The following is a 19,500-nucleotide window of genomic DNA, read 5'->3' on the forward strand; positions in this document are numbered from 1 at the left end:
TACTTTTTCTGCTCCCTGTGAAGCAAAATCAGCTAAAGTTTTTGAAGGGAATCTGCTAAAATTTGCACATATACTTAATTCTGCTAAACTTGCACACATCTGAATTAAATGAAGGGAGAGGAGAGAAAAATAGAACTTTTGTGGAAGGATGTATTACTAATGTGGTAGCTTTTTTGTCAAGATTTTCAGGTTAAGATGCTGAATATATCTGTAAGGAAAGAGAAAATATCATAGAGATACATTACCTGCACTTTACCGACATCGGGATGTTTGAAAAATTTTAAGCTATTACCTATTCGTTCATGTGCTTACTAGTGCTACTCATCAAATATTTCTGGCTCGTGTCTGGGCACAAGGGTGGTTGAATTTTCCCATCTCCTTTACATTAAGCTTGGCCACGTGACTTGCTTTGGTGAATGAATCCCGAGAAGCTCTATATGTCACTCCTGGGAGAAAGCTGCACGAACTGGTGCACCGTTTGTCAGAACCTGTCTTTCCCTGCCATGGCAACCAGCCCCAGTTGGGGACCGTCTGTTAGCCTTGTTCCTAGAGTGAAGAGACATGGCACCATATTTCTCCCCTGTCCTCCAATCCTTTAATCCACATGAATTCATAGCATGAATCAAAAATAAGCCTTTGTTATGCATGCAGATTTGGAAGTTAGGTTGTGATTGCAACATAATCTAGCCTAGCATGATGGAACCATCTTTTAGATTTTTTCTATAGGTTGGGCATTTATTATGAGAATTGTACATCTTGATAGGGGCCATCAGACATTTTTTTTTTTTTTTTTTAAAGATTTTATTTATTTATTTGAGACAGAGAGAATGAGCGACAGAGAGCATGAGAGGGAGGAGGGTCAGAGGGAGAAGCAGACTCCCTGCCGAGCAGGGAGCCCGATGCGGGACTCGATCCCGGGACTCCAGGATCATGACCTGAGCCGAAGGCAGTCGCTTAACCAACTGAGCCACCCAGGCGCCCCAGACATTTTTTGATGTCTGTTTTCTTGCCTAGTTCTTGATCCTGTTGTTTCTGAGAGTTAAACTGACTTCAAATATTTGAGACCTAAGTAGTGTAAAAGCTTGCATGATCACATATAGATTTTAATGTGGGTTTATTCTTTTGTGTACACATTTATCTTGCACTTTATTAGATTTATGTGTCATATCCATTGGTAACTTATTGATCCGTCTTCTCCATACTTCTACATGATATACTGCTAAAAGAGAAAGTGCAACATGTAACTCACCTGTATTCTTATGGTAAAAATTCTAGAAATACACATTTCATGGAACTCAATAACCTTTTGCTAAAATGATAATGAGGATGATATTTGCTGAGGGAGAGGAGGATAGGGATTTCAAGAAGTGGTCATGCTCCAGGAACATGCACGTTCACAGGGGCTGTAAAGCAGTTTGTTTATACAAATAATTGCCTATGTGTTCTGATATCTGAAAATCAGAAGTTAGTTTCAAAGCACATAGCTCACAGCATGTAGTATATGTACACAATGGAATATTACTCAGCTATGGAAAAGAATGAAATCTTGCCATTTGCAATGGCATGGATGGAGCTAAGGAATATAATGCTTCACAAAAGAAGTCAGTCAAAGACAAGTACCATATGATTTCACTCATATGTGGAGTTTAAGAAACAAAACAAGTGAGGGGAAAAAGAGACAAACCAAGAAACAGACTCTTAGCTACAGAGAACACATTGATGGTCACCAGAGGGGAGGTGGGTGGGGACATGGGTGAAGTAGGTGATGGGGATGAAGGCGTGCACCTACGTGATGAGCACCGGGTGATGTATGGAAGTGTTGAATCACTCTGTTGTGCACCTGAAACAATATTACACTGTGTGTTACCTGGCATTTATATAAAAACATAAAAAATCAAAGTGTATAGAAATACAAAAGGATGAGATAAATATGAGGATTAGAAGAGATCACTGTGTTTCTAGGGGGAAAACAGTAAATTGACACATTTTTTTTAAGACTTTATTTATTTGACACAGAGAGAGCACAAGCAGGGCTAGCGGCAGAGGGAGAGGGAGAAGCAGGCTTCCCGCTGAGCAGGGAGCCCGACGCGGGGCTCGATCCCAGGACCCTGGGATCATGACCTGAGCCGAAGGCAGATGCTTAACCAACTGAGCCACCCAGGTGCCCCAGATTGACACATTTTAGACATTTATTATTTACTGGATATCTTCCTCAGTGGGAATTCCTTGGGGGAAGTATATTTCAGCCTTTGGAATAAAAACTTTGCTGACTCACATTGCACTGTTTTTCTTTTCTTACCCTATGATTTTATTTCCATTTTTCTGGCACAAGAAAACAGGTCTTGAAGTGAAAATGTTGAAATTAATGATGGGTCTGAGGCTATCGGAACATTTTTCGATGCATATTTCCTTATAAGATTTTGGTGACCAAATGGTCTTTTGGCATTCCTAGCTTAATGGTTCTCACCATATCCCCTAAATTAGCACCCACAGAATTTAATTCAGTACATCTTTTTAATACTATATTGTTAGAATGCATTCAGCATGAAATCTAATTATGGTTATTAAATCTTTAATAGCATATTTTGTAAGCTTTGGTATATTTATGATAGAAGCATCTCTAGTCATTCAGAGACCATTTTTTTCTGTACACATGTACATGGTGCTCATGAAATGAATGGTGAAAATGAACACACAATTAGAATGACTTATTAAAATCATAATAAACATGGTTGATTTATTCATTCATTTGGTAGGTGTTTATTAAATAGCTATATTTTAGAAACCATGATAAGCATTATGAATATAGAGATGAAAAAAATAGTCCCATTCTTAAAGAGCTGACATCACAGTTGGGGATACATCTTGATTATAACCTATGATGAAAGCCTGTAGCAAAGAGGTATGAAAAGTGCTGTTGAAACAGAACAGCAGAAATGGTTACTTCTGCTAAAAACCAATGGAAGGACCATGGAGGGTTTCATAGAAAAGGTGGTATTGGATTTGGACATTTAATAAAATATTTCATCACTTTGCTCTAATTAAAATATTAGAATCATCTGAGGATTTTATCACCATATACTTTTTAATTTCAGTATAGTTGACACACAATGTGTCATTAGTTTCAGGTGTTCAACTTAGTGATTTGACAAGTTTATACATTATGTTGTGCTCACCACAATGCAGCTACCATCTGTCCCATTACATTGCTATTACAGTAACATTGACTGTATTCCTTATGCTGTTTTAATTCCCTTGACTTACTCATTCCATGACTGGAGGCTTGTATCTCCCACTCCCCTCCACCCATTTTACCCACCTCCCCCCCTCCTCCCCTCTGGCAACCAGCAGTCCTCTGTATTTATAGTTCTGCTGCTTTTTGTTTGTTTATTCATTTTTTTAAAGATTTCACTTATGACTGGAATCATAAGGTATTTCTTTCTCTGACTTATTTCACTTAGCATAAATACCCTCTAGGTCCATCCATGTTGTCTCAAATGGCACAATCTCATCTTTTTTATGGCTCTGTAATATTCTGGGGTGTATATATCCCACGTTTTCCTTATCTGTTCATCTATTGATGGACACTTAGGTTGCTTCTCTGTCTTGACTAACTATAAATAATGCTGCAATAAACCTTCAGGTGCGTATGTCTTCTCAAGTTAGTGTTTTCCTTTTCCTTCAGTAAATACCCCAAAGTGGAATTATTGGATCATATGGTAGTTCTATTTTTAATTTTTTTTTTTTATATGACAGAGATAGACACAGCGAGAGAGGGAACACAAGCAGGGGGAGTGGAGGAGGGAGAAGCAGGCTTCCTGCGGAGCAGGGAGCCCGATGCGGGGCTCGATCCCAGGACCCCGGGATCATGACCTAAGCCGAAGGCAGACGCTTAACCATCTGAGCCACCCAGGCGCCCCTATTTTTAATTATTTTGAGGAACCTCCATACTGTTTTCCGCAGTGGCTGTACCAATTTACATTTCCACCAACCGTGTATGAGGGTTTCTCTTTCTCCACATCCCCACCCACACTTGTTACTTCTTGTCTTTTTGATTTTGGCCATTCTGACAAGTATAAGGTGATATCTCATTGTGGTTTTGATTTGGATTTCCCTGCGTATTTGTGATGCTGAGCATCTTTTCATGGGTCTGTTGACCATCTGTATGTTTTCTTTGGAAAAGGGTTTTTCTGGTCCTCTGCCCATTTTTAATTGGATTATTTGTGTTCTTTAGTGTTCAGTTGTATGAGTTCTTTATATTGTTTGGATATTAACCCCTTATTAGTTATATCATTTGCAGATTATCCAAAGTATACCACCATATACTTTGGATAATTAGAGAACTTTCCTCTGAAAATAAGTTGTGCCCAGTTTTTATACCATGCTATATGCTTTGGAAATTTGAGGAGTTTAGTCTGGGGTAGATACTTAAAATATTATAACAAAAGCAGTGGCTATTTAGAATGGAATGGATGCTGACAATAAAATTAGAATAGGGTCTGAAAAGACTCTGACAGTGTCTGTTAACTCTCTATTTGTAAGATTATGGATGGGTTTCTGCACATCAGTTTCTCATCTCTTAAATATTACCAATATTGGAAGTTTGAAGGAAACAAGAGGGTGGCTTTGTAAAAGGTCATTATTTGGAAATTGTTCAGGCAAAATACTGGCAATTCTTTTTTTGTGGAGGATAATTGTTCTATATTCCAGTTGTTCCCAATTTCAGTGATCATCTATGGTGCTAACGTGGGTGAACAGCCCTAGAGTGAGATGTCAGTATTTGGCTAGCTGTCTGCAAATTCTGCTCTGATTACACTCAGTTGTCTAATTGCTTAATTTATTGATGTTTTGCTGACATGTTTTCAGCAACATTTGTGATTGCACATAACTAATCATTTCTCTTCTGGCTCATTATCATATGTTTGCATTTGATTTGTCTGATGGCTGCAGGTGGAAACAATAGGCGATGCGTACTGTGTTGCTGCAGGACTCCATAGGAAAAGCCTCTGCCATGCTAAGCCCATTGCTCTGATGGCACTCAAGATGATGGAACTTTCAGAAGAGGTGCTGACACCTGATGGAAGACCATTTCAGGTAGCTTTTGTTGGTGTTTGTTGTGAGTAGGAGCTTTCCTGGGGGGGGGGGGGGGGGGGGGGGGGGCAAGAAATTCTGTTCTGAGTTCTACTTATGTAACTTACACATTTAAACAAGTAGGTTACTCAAGAAGGATGAGGGTTAACTAGAGATAACTCATAGATCCAAGAAAAGAACAAATGGAATAATGTCCAAAATGGGAAAATGTATGTGAAAGGCTCATCACCTTGGAGTAAAGAAAGCTAAAGTGTTAGACAAAGGAAAAACTTGTCAGTGACCAACTCAACACTACCAACCAAGGATGGTAGTGAGAATCGGAGTTGCAGAGATAATCCAAAAAAGCACGAAATGAAGAGACAAGAAAATGGTGGATCTGAACAGCTTCCTTCAGGTAATGTACAGATGTTCTTGATGAAGCCTCAGCACTCAGGGTTACTTCTGCATTTTATTTTTTTTTTAATGTGGCAGAGCTTGAAGGTTGGAGCCCAGTAACTGAGGAAATTTAAAAATGGTAGAAAATTAGCTCCTGGTACACTGTACTCTTTTTGGTACTGATGGCTCTCTGCAATCTAAGATCTACCTCTAAGAATAGATGAGGTCACCTACCTATAGTCTTGCCAGGACCCAGTGGATCCCGGGAGTATTATTACTGTGAACTCTTATAAACCAGAAATCATGTATTTGGAGAAGTAACCATGAATGTAAGGCAGCCCTTTTATAACAGCTCATCAAATTTGAGTTAAAAATATGGAGAAAAGAAAGCCTCAAAATGTGGTACATTCCTAATTCTGGAGTTATGGCAAATTAGATGTTCTGAGTGTCCCTTCTGACTAAAATTATTAAAATGCTGTGTCAGAATTTTTAAAAAAATATTTAACACTATTTAACATTTTTAAACCTATTGAGCACATCACCGAACTAATGGGAAAAAATGTTCCAGTTGCATTACGTGTGTAAACTGACAAAATCTAAGTGGTGAATTTAAATTAATTGCTCTGTCATGAGCAGTGGTCACAGGAAACTAGGAAACACTACTTCTTTCTGGAGGAGGTCAACTTCAATCCCATCTTCAAAGAATTTCCACAGGTAAAGTACTCTGGGGAATGAATGGCTAATACTAAAAACAAAACAACCCCTTCCTCCCCCCACAAAAAAACCCCAAACCCACACATTCACACAAGAATTCAAAGTATTATGGGTGAGAATCAATGGGAACAATAGATAAGAAAAATGGTGAAGTGTTGTCAGATATCAAAATTTTCAGATGGAATCAAAATGACAATATTTGATATAATTAAAGAAAAAAAGAAGCTTAATAATGTGAGGCAGGAACAGTAGATTTGAAAAAGAACCAGAGAACTCCTAATCCAGCAACATAATACTTCAGAAAGAAAATGGTCAGTGGATGAGTTTAAAAGCAGATTAGACACAGCTGAAGGAAAAATAAGTACACCGAAAGGTAGAACTGAAGAAATTACACATCATTCGGTCCAGAGAGTTAAAAATGTGGAAATATGAATAAGATAATGTAAAATATAAAATATGTGGGAGGTATGGAGTACAGAGTGGGAAAATGTATGTTCAGTTGGGCTTCCAAACATAGGTACGGAAGGAATGCATAAAAGGGATTTTTTTTTTTTTCTGGAACAATTAAAAGACATCAATCAGTTCTCAGACACAGTAATCCTAAGGGGTTCTATGAAGGTAAATCATAGGAATTCAAAACTAAACATGTCTTAATAATGCTGTAGTGCCTCAGAAAAAAGGGGGAGTGGCTCAATGACAAACGTGACATTGATAAGTGGTAAAAGGATGGGCTGTTCCAGGAAAGGTTGGGGACAGCTGGTTATGCACATGGACAAAAGTATTAAAACTGGATCTCTACTTCATGAGTCTGCACATAAAGTAATTCCATCTGGGTTAAATGTGAAGGGCCATACTATTAAACTATAAATCTATAATTTGGAGCTTTTAACTTAGTGGAAGGAACAATTTTTTTTTTTTTTTTGTAAACCAGTCTAGTCAAAAATTACCAAATCATAAAGGAAAATATGTGTAAATTTTACTACACTAAAGTTAAAACCTTCCTGTTTATCAAATAGCACCTAAAAAGAACAAAAAGATAACCACAGACTAGGAGAATTTTTTTTAAAGATTTTATTTATTTGTTAGAGAGAGAGTGAGAGAGAGAGCCCACAGGTAGGGGGAGGGGCAGAGGGAGAAGGAGAAGCAGGCTCCCCGTGGAGCAAGGAGCCCGATGTGGGACTAGATCCCAGGACCTTGGAATCAGGACCTGAGCTGAAGGCAGACACTTAACTAACTGAGCCACCCAGGCGCCCCTAGGAGAGTTTTTTGGCAACACATTTAACCATTAAAAGTATCTGACAGTGCCGTACTCCAAGTTTCCCACCTACTGGTTTGGTCCAACTCTGATACTCTGACCATGCTGTCGTTAGTGAGGCTCTGGAGCAGCAAACACATACAGCTGGTGGCCGTGTAAATGGTACTGTGTCCTTGGCATTCACCAGTAAAGTTTAATTTGTGCCTTTCCTACCACCCAACGGTCCCTTCCCTAGATGTTTGCCCAGGGAAGTAGGTGCAGGTGTGGCGAAAGTCACAAGAGTATTCACAGCCATACTTTGATAAGCGCCTCAAACTGGAAATAAATAACCATCTAATAGAATAGATGAACTGTCATAGATTTATACCATGGTATGCCATACAGTTGGGAAAATGAATGGCTTTAGCTACTGACATCCACATGGATGGATGTCAAAACCTTAATAGTGAGCAGAAGAAGCAAGTTGTAAAAGAATGCTATAGTATTATTCCATTTAATTAAGTTTCAGAACTGGGAAAATTGAAACAATATGTTATTCAGAAATATCCACATTGATGGGAAAAGTGTAAAGGAAAAAAGGGAATGGTTAATGCAAACTCAAGGTGCTGCTTCACTCCAAGGGAGAGGAAGAAGATGGTGGGAAGAGGGAGGCTGCAGTCGGGAAAGTGCAGGCAGGGGTAGAGGACAGAATGGCTCCTTTTATCGCTACTTTGTGTATACAATACGTTCACATTTGGCAGTTTTAAAATGTGGAAAGAGAGTTTTCTAACCACTCCTATCAGTAGTGAAAATAGGAAAGCATGGAGCATTAAAAAAATAAGTACCCTCAGGACATAATTATCAAGTTATCAAGTATGTGCATGACACTTCTCCAAGAGCCAGGAAAAACAAACCAGAGGGATGCCACCTCAGATCTGCTGCAAATTGCAAATACACATGGTCCAGATCGAATTCCTATCAGTTCTTAAATTTTTTTTTAAAGATTTTATTTATTTATTTGAGACAGAGAGAAAGAGAGACAGAGAGCATGAGAAGGAGGAGGGTCAGAGGGAGAAGCAGACTCCCTGCCGAGCAGGGAGCCCGATGCGGAACTTGATCCCGGGACTCCAGGATCATGACCTGAGCCGAAGGCAGTCGCTTAACCAACTGAGCCACCCAGGCGCCCTCAGTTCTTAAATTTTTAAGACTACTAGCTGGGCAGTCTTCTCGTTTGGGATTGTTTTTCTATGTTGGATTTTCTTTTATAGGAGATAGATGATTTGTATTGATTCAGCCCTGTCAAAGCAAATTTAAATTACCATAGAACAAAACCAGGGAATTGTGTTTTTGCGTGGGCTCATCCATATTTTCATTTGTGGGATATAACGTGACTCTGTCTTATGAGTCAGATAGTCTTATTAAATCAGAAGAGGAAATGTCTATAAAGATTTAATAAGAATGCAGAAAGAGAATTCACCTTAGTAATTTTAGCTTCATTACTAATTCATATTATTTGCATGGTTTGGGATTGTTTTTGGCCTATTAATTTGACTTTGAATTGGCTTCCAACTTGGTGCCACTGGAACATTTCTAGACTTATTGAAAGAATCTTTTATTAAAAATGCTTGAGTGTGCAGTAGGGTTGTTATGTGACCAGCTGACTATTTACTTCAAACTGTGTAAGTTTTAGGCTGTGTTTAAAATTTAAGCTATTGGAGCTGCACTAATTATTCAAAAGAAAACTCCCTCAAACCTCTCACATTTTGAAAAATAAATTGATAATGTTTATATGACTGTATAAACCTTCCAGGCACCCTTCATGACAGGAAATATGTACCTGAATTATCAATTATAATTGCTTACAAATGATTGGTAATGTCCTTGAATCACTAAATCTAAAATTGGGTTAATTTAAACAATTTTAAAAGTAACAAAAGAAAATAATTTCATTTATTAGCTTTATAATACTCAAGCAAATCAGTTTTTATAAATAATGAAACTCAGAGGCTAGTTATAGACTGTATCTACAAAGCAAACACAAACATGGTCTATTTATATAGCAAATCTGAAAAATCAGCCAAAGGGACTTTAATTAAGAGTGCTTTTAAAAATAATGATTAGAATTTTTAATACTTTCTCAATGTTTGAGTCTACTGGCTGAATTTATAGAAATGTCAGCATTATGCTTATTCCATTTTTTCCCTCCCTAGAGGAAATCTGATTTTCTTACATCTTCAACAGTAGACACTTGAAGAAAAGTAATACCGAGTTTATATTCTTTCTCTTTTGAGCTAGCCATATTGTGATTTCACTAAAAAATTGTATGATTTCATGCTATTCTTTAATCTTGTGATCCTACTCTTACCAAAGTATTTTGACTAGTTATTAATGCTGAAAGGCTAACTTTTACTAATAATTTAACCACTCTTTAATGAAAATAACAAAATGTTTATTACTGCCTATGCTTTATTCCTTGAAAATGAAAATGTTGACAGGGAAAGAGAAGCTCAACTGAGAACTGACTAGGGAATGTGATTAAATATATATTGGAAAGACAAGTAGCATTTTCATTATTTAAGGCTTTTGAAGAAGATTGAGTAGTGTGTCCAAATATCTAAGTTTTACTTCGGGACTTCAGTTTTTAAAAAATATTTTCATTGAATTTTATCACACAGGCACATAATTCAAATTTGCTTCATCAGTTTAGAGAACAGTACATTTTATATAATGAGGCAATTATACAGAGTTGGTGAAAGAGAGTTTAAAAAACAATGTATAATCATGTTGTAATACTAATGTGCTTAGCAATCTCAACTGCAAATCAGGGAAACGCTGTGAATCTTTTCTAACAGCGTAGTCCAAAGGCAGGAATACTAACACACAATTTACATATACTTACAATTTGCATGTAATACATTAAACTGTAGCTCCTTTAAGCTTCAACTTAGTCTTCTAATGAGCTTACAGGATTTTTTGAGATTATGAAATAATTATTCTCCAATTAATTTTTAAATACTTGTTATTTATAGAGGAAATCTGATGCTGTTACTTTGATATTTGGAGGGATCTGTTCTTTGCAAATATTGTGGTATTAAATTAACCCCATGAGAATATAACCGAAGATTGTATTTAGAAAAAAAAAAAAACTAATTGATAACTGTGGATAAAATTCTAATATGTACTTTTACCCTGAAGTATGTATACTTACCTAAAATGTTCTATCTTTAGAACTTAAACCTAAGGATTCAGAAAGAACTACTTAGGCATTATATGAACTCACTGTTAGTTAAGATACTGAGCCCAGCTATTCTCACCTCCCAGGTTTATCCAGTAGACACATTTGAAATTGCTTTTAATCTTTTAGGTAATGCAAATCGTTGTAATTTTAGTAAATTACTGTTTTGTTGTAGCAATACTATACAAAATTAGTATGATATTACTGGTAAAATTTATGGCTAAATACATTTTCTAATCTGTTCTGTATAGTGAATTTATTTGGTACTAGAAAGATGTTTCTGTTTTTTAAAGAATATGTTTAAAGTATTCATTGAGAGTTTACCAGTACATGAGATGGTAATAGATTCTCCTCTTTGCTTCTGTTTAATTACTAGAGCTTGAGTCTGTATATTCTGTCCAGATCTTCTCATTAATACTCCCCTCAAATGGTTATGAAATTCATCCATCAAACCCATCCACTTGATACTTAATGTGGTAGCAGTTGATAGTTTTTTAAGTTTCCGTTCATTTGACAAAAATTTTCATACTGTTTTTATCTATTTCCTTGACTGTGTCAGCCATAATTAATTTTAAATTCTTTGCTTGATAAATCCCTTCTCTAGAGTCTTGTGGTCATTATCCTTTTATCCTTTATTATCCTTACATTATCCTTTCTTTTTCTTTTTTTTTTTTTTAAAGATTTTATTTATTTATTTGACAGAGACACAGCGAGAGCAGGAACACAAGCAGGGGGAGTGGGAGAGGGAGAAGCAGGCTTCCCGCGGAGCAGGGAGCCCGATGCGGGGCTCGATGCGGGGCTCGATGCGGGGCTCGATCCCAGGACCCTGGGATCATGACCTGAGCCGAAGGCAGACGCTTAACGACTGAGCCACCCAGGCGCCCACATTATCCTTTCGCTTCATTTTTGGTCATGTTACATCTCTTGTGTGCCTAATTATTGTTATTTTTTGTTTGAGCGCTAGAGATTGTGTATAAAAATATTATAGAAATAATTTCCCTCCCGTAGGGAAATTTTACATGTTCTTCTGGTGGGGAAATGGTAGGAGCTCTAGCAATCAGAGATCAGAAGATTCAATGCTAGGATTTATTCCCTGTGGGGACCAGCTTAGTTCGGAGTCACCTTCTGTTTCTGGTATCACCCTTATACCTTTGGTGTTGGCTGTCAAGGTCTCATCTCAAAGTCTGGAGGGTTTACTGAGGCTTCCCCCTTTGGCAACCCTCAGACTCTGGATTTTGTGTCCATGGTTCTGTAAGACTGTTACAGTACCGAAGGTCCTGCTCAGTTCCTTAACCTTTCTGAAGTCAGAAGATACCTGTAGTGGACAAGCACCCTCAGATTTAGCACTCACTTCTCCTTGACGTTCATTTCCCTCCTTGTCTTGCTGTAATAATTTTTCATTGCCTTGTGAGCTGACCTGCCGGAGGGTGTTCAAATTATATAATCTGCTCTTACTAGAAATAGAAGTTCAAAGTCATGTACATTTTTATAAGAGTTTTATTTTACTAATAATGATTCATCCTCACTAATCTACATTTGTGCCTATTTTCGACCCAAGTCACAGATGACATTATCTTTAAATAGAAAAGACAAAAACATCTAACTGTATTCAAACTAGCTACTGCAGAGTAACAATAAATAAACATCTATTGAAACACTTAACTGTGTGCCAGGCAGCACTGATCCAAGTCCTTGCCATGTAATAGCTCTTCTTTTTTTTTTTTAAATTAAATTAAATTTTATTATGTTAGTCACCATACATCATTAGTTTTTGATGTAGTGATCCACGATTCATTGTAGCTCTTCTGAGTCTCACAAATCTAGGAGGACTGTATTGCTATTATTTCTATTTGACAGTTGAAGAAAAGAATAAAAAAAAATTAGCTAACCAGCACTCCTAATTACTGCACTCTATAGGCTTATTTAATGGAAGTGGGGTAAATAAATTTCATATTGTCAAATTTTTCTTACTGCTTGCATATTCCATTACCTAACGAATTAGACTTTTCATGGCTCCAGTCAAGAAAATGTAAACTTATATTAGATGTCCTCTTCAAGAGAATGGAAATGAGTAATGTGTTTTAGAGATATTCCATCCAAAATGATTAATTTTTAAAATCATAAAGTGAGAGAGGTAAGTTCAGTGATGTGTGTGCATGGGCAGGGAATGGCTGTGTTCCCATCATTCTTTCAAAAATTAGAATCACCAGCCAGATTGATTGGACGCACCCATCAGCCAATTTACTGCATTCTTTTTTCTGTTTTCTTTCCCTTTGTTTATTGTGGATTTTAATACAGAAGGTCCATATTTCAAAATGTTATATTTACATTTTTTTCATAGGGTAGTCTTTGAATTTTAAGGTGGTGTTTTATACTCAAATTAGTTATTTTATTTATTTTTTTATTTTTTAAAGATTTTATTTATTTATTTGAGAGAGAGAGCACATGAGAGGGGGGAGGGCCAGAGGGAGAAGCAGGCTCCCTGCCGAGCAGGGAGCCTGATGAGGGACTCGATCCAGGGACTCCAGGATCATGACCTGAGCCGAAGGCAGTCGCTTAACCAGCTGAGCCACCCAGGCGCCCATCAAATTAGTTATTTTTATATGTTGCACCAGAAATTTGTTTTCATCACAGAATTGGTCTTCTGGTATGATGCTGAAGTATTGTCTGTAAAATTTTGGCCTAATGATTTAATAGACATTATTATTTATGCGATGTGTATGTCAGTGAGATAGAATTCCCTTGCTAGTTGATTTTAGCTTTTATCTTTAATTGTGATTGATTCTAGTAATAATTTAATTAGACTGTTGATCACCTTTCCAATCTGTGGAAAAAAATAGTTTATCAGGCACACACTTTTGAAAGTGCTGGGCTTGCTGAAGAGTTTTGTTATGATTTTTGTCCAACAGATTTTCCAAGCAGTCCTTTTGTGAAAGTATTTGCCTGTTTTTGCTACATGAAAGAAAAATAGCAATAATAAGTTTATGAAAGGGAAAACAAAACCAAGCAAGGAAGGGAGAGCTAAATTGATTTGCATGAAATTGTGCATGAAAAATACAAAATCGCTAGCTTGGTTTTGTGTACCAGTCTTCACACCCGCACATTTTCAGAAGAGAAATGCATTCTTTAGCGGAGGCACAGTTTAAATGTTTCATAAAGTTACTCTGTTAGATAATATCACTATGGGGTAAACAAGCCTCGAGAGGTTACAATCTGTTTCATTTGCTTTAGCCTGTCTGCAGAGAGGGTCCCTCCCAGGAATATTTGTACAATGTCCTAAGAAGAGGCTAAAAATTATATTTGTAAAGGGGTTCATTTTTATTTGAGTCTTGTGTGGTATGTTTCAGAAGTATGAAGCCACTGAGTAGTTAGGTAGCTCATGTTTTTATCTGTCTGAGTTTTATGTAAAGAATAATAATCTTTGTCTGCCAAGTCTTGCCCCTAAAAAGATATTAATTTGTGATTTTACCAACCCATTTTGGGGGGTAGGTTAGCCCATTGTATTTTAGAATATGGTCTCTTTCTCTGGCATTGTTGAACAAGAGAGCTTTTATCTTTTACTGCCAGTTTAACTTAATCTCTTTTAGAGTTAATTGGGACATGTATGTATGCCAACACCAGTATCTTTTTTTTTTTTTTTTTTAAGATGTTATTTATTTGACAGAGAGAGACAGCGAGAGAGGGAACACAAGCAGGGGGAGTGGGAAAGAGAGAAGCAGGCTTCCCGCCAAGCAGGGAGCCCGATGCGGGACTCGATCCCAGGACCCCGGGATCATGACCTGAGCCGAAGGCAGACGCTTAACGACTGAGCCACCCAGGCGCCCCAAGCTCGGATCTTATAATACCAAAAGTGATGTGAAAATAGCAAGATGGAATAATATGTAAGAGAGTAATGTGCTCTCTGCATGCTAACCATACTGTTAGGATTTATGTTTTTGGTTTGTTATGCTGCCTTGAAATCTAATATCTAGCTCCAAATAAAAATTTAAAAATTACTTCAAAGTAATTTTTTTCGTTTTCCAAAACTACAAAAGGTAAAATGACCTCTGAAAACTGACACACAGAAGAGAGTCAAGATCACCTATAATTTACCAACACACCATAACCACATATTAAATTTTGTTGCATATTCTAAAAGGCTTTTTTTCCCATGAATGCACAAACACATAGAAATAGAGTTTACAGACTTGAAAAGTAGATTCTTTTAAAAATTGAATGGACTTCTTTCAATGAAGTAAAGTTAGACGACTGTGTACCGTAGATACACCTGCATCCTAAATACACAGCGGAGACTTGGGAAGTCCTAGGAAACATCTCTCGTTGTTCTTAACTCACTTTGATTTTGCATTTTCCTGTTCTGACAGTTGAATTTTCAAGTCACGGAGAGGCAACTCTTTAATCACCTGAGTTGCAAATGTGGTAGGAACAATTCAGTGTCACGAGTGCTTTTAAAAATCTGTTACGCTTTGTGTTGATGTCATGTCAAGCATGTGGTGATTGTTTGGGTCACCACTATAACATTCCTCATTTGGGATGTGGTTTCCTAGCAACTGTCGCTTTTTCCTAATGGCTGAATTGATTTCAGCACATTTGTAATGCTTTCTACTGCATCAGAAATTGTCACCTTGTGTGTAAATGTTACAACATCAAATTTACATGTAGATTCAATTCTAAGAAATTATTCTGCTTTATCACTTGCCTTTAATGTGCTCATTCAAAGGTTAATCCAACCATAAAAAATAGATTTAGTAAAACCTGATTAATTCAGATTGCACTCTTCGGGGAAATATGGTGAATTTGATGACAATGTCCGAAATACTTGCAAATAGTTCCTAGCCTGAGGCCTGGCGAAGTTGAAAAAACAGACTAATTTTAATGGTCAGATGACCAGGTAATCAGCAGGTTGGTAGGAACATAGGCCTGGACTCTGCTCTGAATGTCTCGGGGGCCAAAAGGGCTTTTTCTTTGGAGGCAGTTTGCAGTTTGCTGATTCTGTGTGATCCTGGCTGGAGCATTGCCAGGAGTGACTTTTACTCCTGTTCAACAAATGTTTTTTGAGTACTTATTATTTTCTAGACCACTGGTTAGGCACTGGGGATGTAAGGGCAATTAAACCGGATATGGCCCTGACCCTCCCAGAAATTACAGTCTATGGAACCAACACCCATAAATGAAGGACTTAGTTATCGAGTGGAAATAGACACGTGGATTTTTCTCAGTACTGTTTCCATCTTGAGTGAGAAGTTTTTGTTAGGTTCTTGAAAATATGTAGCAAAGACCTTAAATTCTTCTTAGGAGATTCAAGATACTGTTGCTGTACATTCAGATCTACATTATTTTGGTGTCTGTAGATTTTGTATGTATCTAGGGAACTGGAGTGGAAAGACAATGAAAACAAAATATGTGCTGGTAGCTGGGTTGATAGTTTATGTATCATCCCATTCAGTCTCTGCAACAATCCTATGAAGCTTACAGGTAGAGTTTTTATACATTTTAAAGATGAAGTAAAATGTCAGGGGTTAAAGAATCTGTGTAAGATCATGGAAAAATAATATATATATATTGTGCCTCTTCTCTATGTCAGACTTTGTGCCAGGTGCTCTATGTACTTTATCTCTTTTAATCCTGCCCACCCCCAAAACCCTGCAAAGTACATTTAATCTTATTATTTAATTCTTCAATATTATTTTATATTTAAAGAATTTGAGATCCAGAAGTTTACATGATTTGGGGCGCCTGGGTGCTCAGTTGGTTAAGTGTTGGCCTTTGGCTCAGGTCATGATCTCAGGGTCCTGGGATCGAGCCCCACATCGGGCTCCCTGCTCGGCGGGAAGCCTGCTTCTCCCTCTCCCACTCCCCCTGCTTGTGCTCTCTCTCTCTCTCTGAAATAAATAAGTAAAATCTTTAAAAAAGCAAGGAACTTTATATGATTTGACCAAGATTATGCAGCTGGTCAGTTGCAGGACTAAATTTGAACATGGATTTGTCTGCTTGGGAAAAAGAAAAATCCTTGAACTTCTTTCTACCAAGCTGGCCAGAACCTCACCAGAATGCCCAGACTACAATTCTGTGATCTCAACATTTAGCAAGAGTTCCCTCTCATCGAGCACTTACTATGTGCCTGGCATTATGCTAAGCCAGAGTGTGTGCATGCTCACTCTTTCTCTTATCTGTCTGTACACATGCATATGTACATATACATATGTGTGACTTACATGTATGCATGTGTGTTATAAGTATGTCTTCATATTTGTGAAATCTACAGATATTGAATATTATCAGGTAAGCCCTACAACAACCATGGACCATGAATAAGATGGCATCCTTATTTAAAAATGAGAAAACCAAGACTCAGAGAGGTTAAGGGATTTATTGTCAAATAAGAGTAAATAGATAAATAAGAGTAGATTCTGAAATAGAATTTAAATCTGTTTGACTTCAAAGTCCACGATCTTTAACCATCTCCCTACATTGCCTCCACAATATAATGAGAACATATGATTTTCTAATCTTATGACTAAGCTAATAACTTTAATCTCCCTTGAAAAAAAGAATACTGTTTTTCTGTCTTCCTTAAGAAATGTTCAGATGCAGTAGCAGAGCAATGACTTGAAGGCATTCTAATTTGGGGCAAACTCTATTGACTATAACTGTCCATGAAGATGTTAAACTAATGAGGGTAATTATGTCTGTATTTAAAAAGAGGGAGCCAAAAATTGGTAGTTTTATAAAATTTCAAAATCTCTGAAGGAAAAATTAATTTGGGAATAATATTGAAATATGAACTTCTGTAATATTAGCTTCCTCTGAAAAAAAAGATGTGATCTCTTCTTTGTGGCAGTATAATAATAATCCCAAACCAGGAAAACAGAGATTTAAAACCATAGCAGAGAATCCAAAAGAAATATTGTTCTTTAAGACATATTCTTTTCCAGATGGTATCTGTTGATTCTTTTGTATGTTAAGTTATCCAAGATCACTTTTTTGTTTACAATAACCAAAGCACTGATGGGAAGTGGAAAAATATAGTAAAATGGTTTGATCACCCAGCCAGCAAGCATTTACTGAATTTCTCTCATGTACAAAACTACATAGTTGAGTTGCAGACTGCACTGCAGGAGTGCCAAATACTAATCTGCTTTTTCCTTGGCTCTCATTAAGTAAAAATTCTGTCTGCACAATACCACAACACCTGGTCACTTAAATCCATTCAGTCAAAAATGCGATCAGCCGCCCAGATTTTCAGAGTCTAGGATTCCGTTCAACTTGTTTGCTTTAATTATTAGTTTATCTGAAAGCGATGTCAAGTAGTCAGTAGCCTATATGTAGCTATTTCATCGTGCTTGGCAGGCACCTCACCTAAGGAAAGGTTCAGACATGGAAGAGAGAAATGGCAAGTCCTGCTTCTCAGGGGCCCTCAGTCCAGAGTTTGCAGAGACCTGTGTCGTGTTCTCTGCTGTCCGTTCTGGTTGCCTGCTTGTGAGTTTGTTTTCCCCATCCCTAGCCCACCAGACCCCCGGGACCCCCCATATTTCCTTTCTCTTCCCATTTCATAAATGTGCTTGTCATTCTCCCATGGGCTACCTTAGAATGACACAAAATAATATCGTTATGACTCATGCACATAAAACCGTTGATACTGGTTCATTTAGGAGAAGGGGCCTTTTCTACCTTTAACCTTCAAGTTTTCTATTTGCTTAAATTTTCCAAATGTGGGCATGGATTACTTTATGTATTCATTTTTAGTATCCATAGCAGTTATCCCGGCTGTGCTATAATGGACTGCTTTTCTTAACTTCTTTATAGGTATCTATGATTTTAAAAATATAAATATAGTTTAAAAATGAAGTAAGCCCAAATGTTCACCTGTGTATTCAATTCATAAGGAGTAATCCAGCAGATCATGCCTAAAACTGAACAGAGCAGAAGAATTTTATTGGCTAAAAAGTAATCTTTGGCAAAATTGTGCACTAAAGCATTTGGCCAGGAAAATGAGGGTTGGTAGAAATAATGGTCATAGAAGAAAAGTATGCTGGCAGAAATTAATATTAGCAAAGATCTGATTACTGAGTCACAAATCGTCACTGTAAATTTTAAATGGGAAAGAATTGATGCCAATTAAAATATTTTCAGAGGAATACAACTAGAAATGTAAAGCATTAGAATCAGTTTAACTGTGTTATATAGAGAATAGATCAAGGAATTAAATTTACTTAATGGCAATTAGTTCAGAAAATTCTTCATGATAAACTTCAGCATTGGTAAATTGCTGCCTTCATTTGTTGTATTTCTTTGCTGGAATCCAAATGCCTCAAACTGTCACTGTTTTATTAGTCATAGGAATTATTTGATGTTCTAGACATCTATGCTCAATAAATGGAATTAAATTTTACCAAGTGGGGAAAGGAGAAAGTAAAGAATTTAGTTGTCACGATATTGATAGCTATCTTTCTTTGCTTGTGTGCATACAGTTTCTTCTCTCTGATCTTTCATTGCACAAGTCAATATACTTTTACATTTGCAAATTTTTTGCCATGTCACTTACCTGGTGTACAAGTAGATGCACTGACTTTTGGTGTTTGTATGAATTTAGAGTGGTCTCCATTTTTTTGATATTCTCATACTACTCTTTTGTTTTCTAAGTTTTCGTATTCCGAATTACATCTTTTGAAAAGTGCTAACTGTATCCCAGGCCCCTGTTTCACCTTTACCACTTAAGGCAGAAATTAGTAATTGTGCTATCAAAAATATAATGAAACAAAGTAGGACTTCTTCATCATGCCGATGCTGAGGATATATATTATGGGGTTATGATCCACTGTGATGAAGTCTCTACGCTGTGCTATATTGA

The 19,500-nt window shown here is 37.0% G+C and overlaps 1 protein-coding gene across 1 annotated transcript in view; it reads left to right on the top strand.

The window, feature by feature from the left end:
- The window catches only part of GUCY1A2 (guanylate cyclase 1 soluble subunit alpha 2), a 306,446-nt gene that overhangs the window by 211,165 nt on the left and 75,781 nt on the right, over window positions 1–19,500 (top strand). Inside the window, exon 7 of the mRNA XM_021696606.2 lies at window positions 4,951–5,094. Within this exon, the coding sequence (XP_021552281.2) occupies window positions 4,951–5,094 (144 nt within the window). The remainder of the gene's footprint in view (window positions 1–4,950; window positions 5,095–19,500) is intronic.

Source organism: Neomonachus schauinslandi, chromosome 11 (assembly GCF_002201575.2).
Source record: "Neomonachus schauinslandi chromosome 11, ASM220157v2, whole genome shotgun sequence".
In the NCBI taxonomy this organism is placed as follows: domain Eukaryota; kingdom Metazoa; phylum Chordata; class Mammalia; order Carnivora; family Phocidae; genus Neomonachus; species Neomonachus schauinslandi.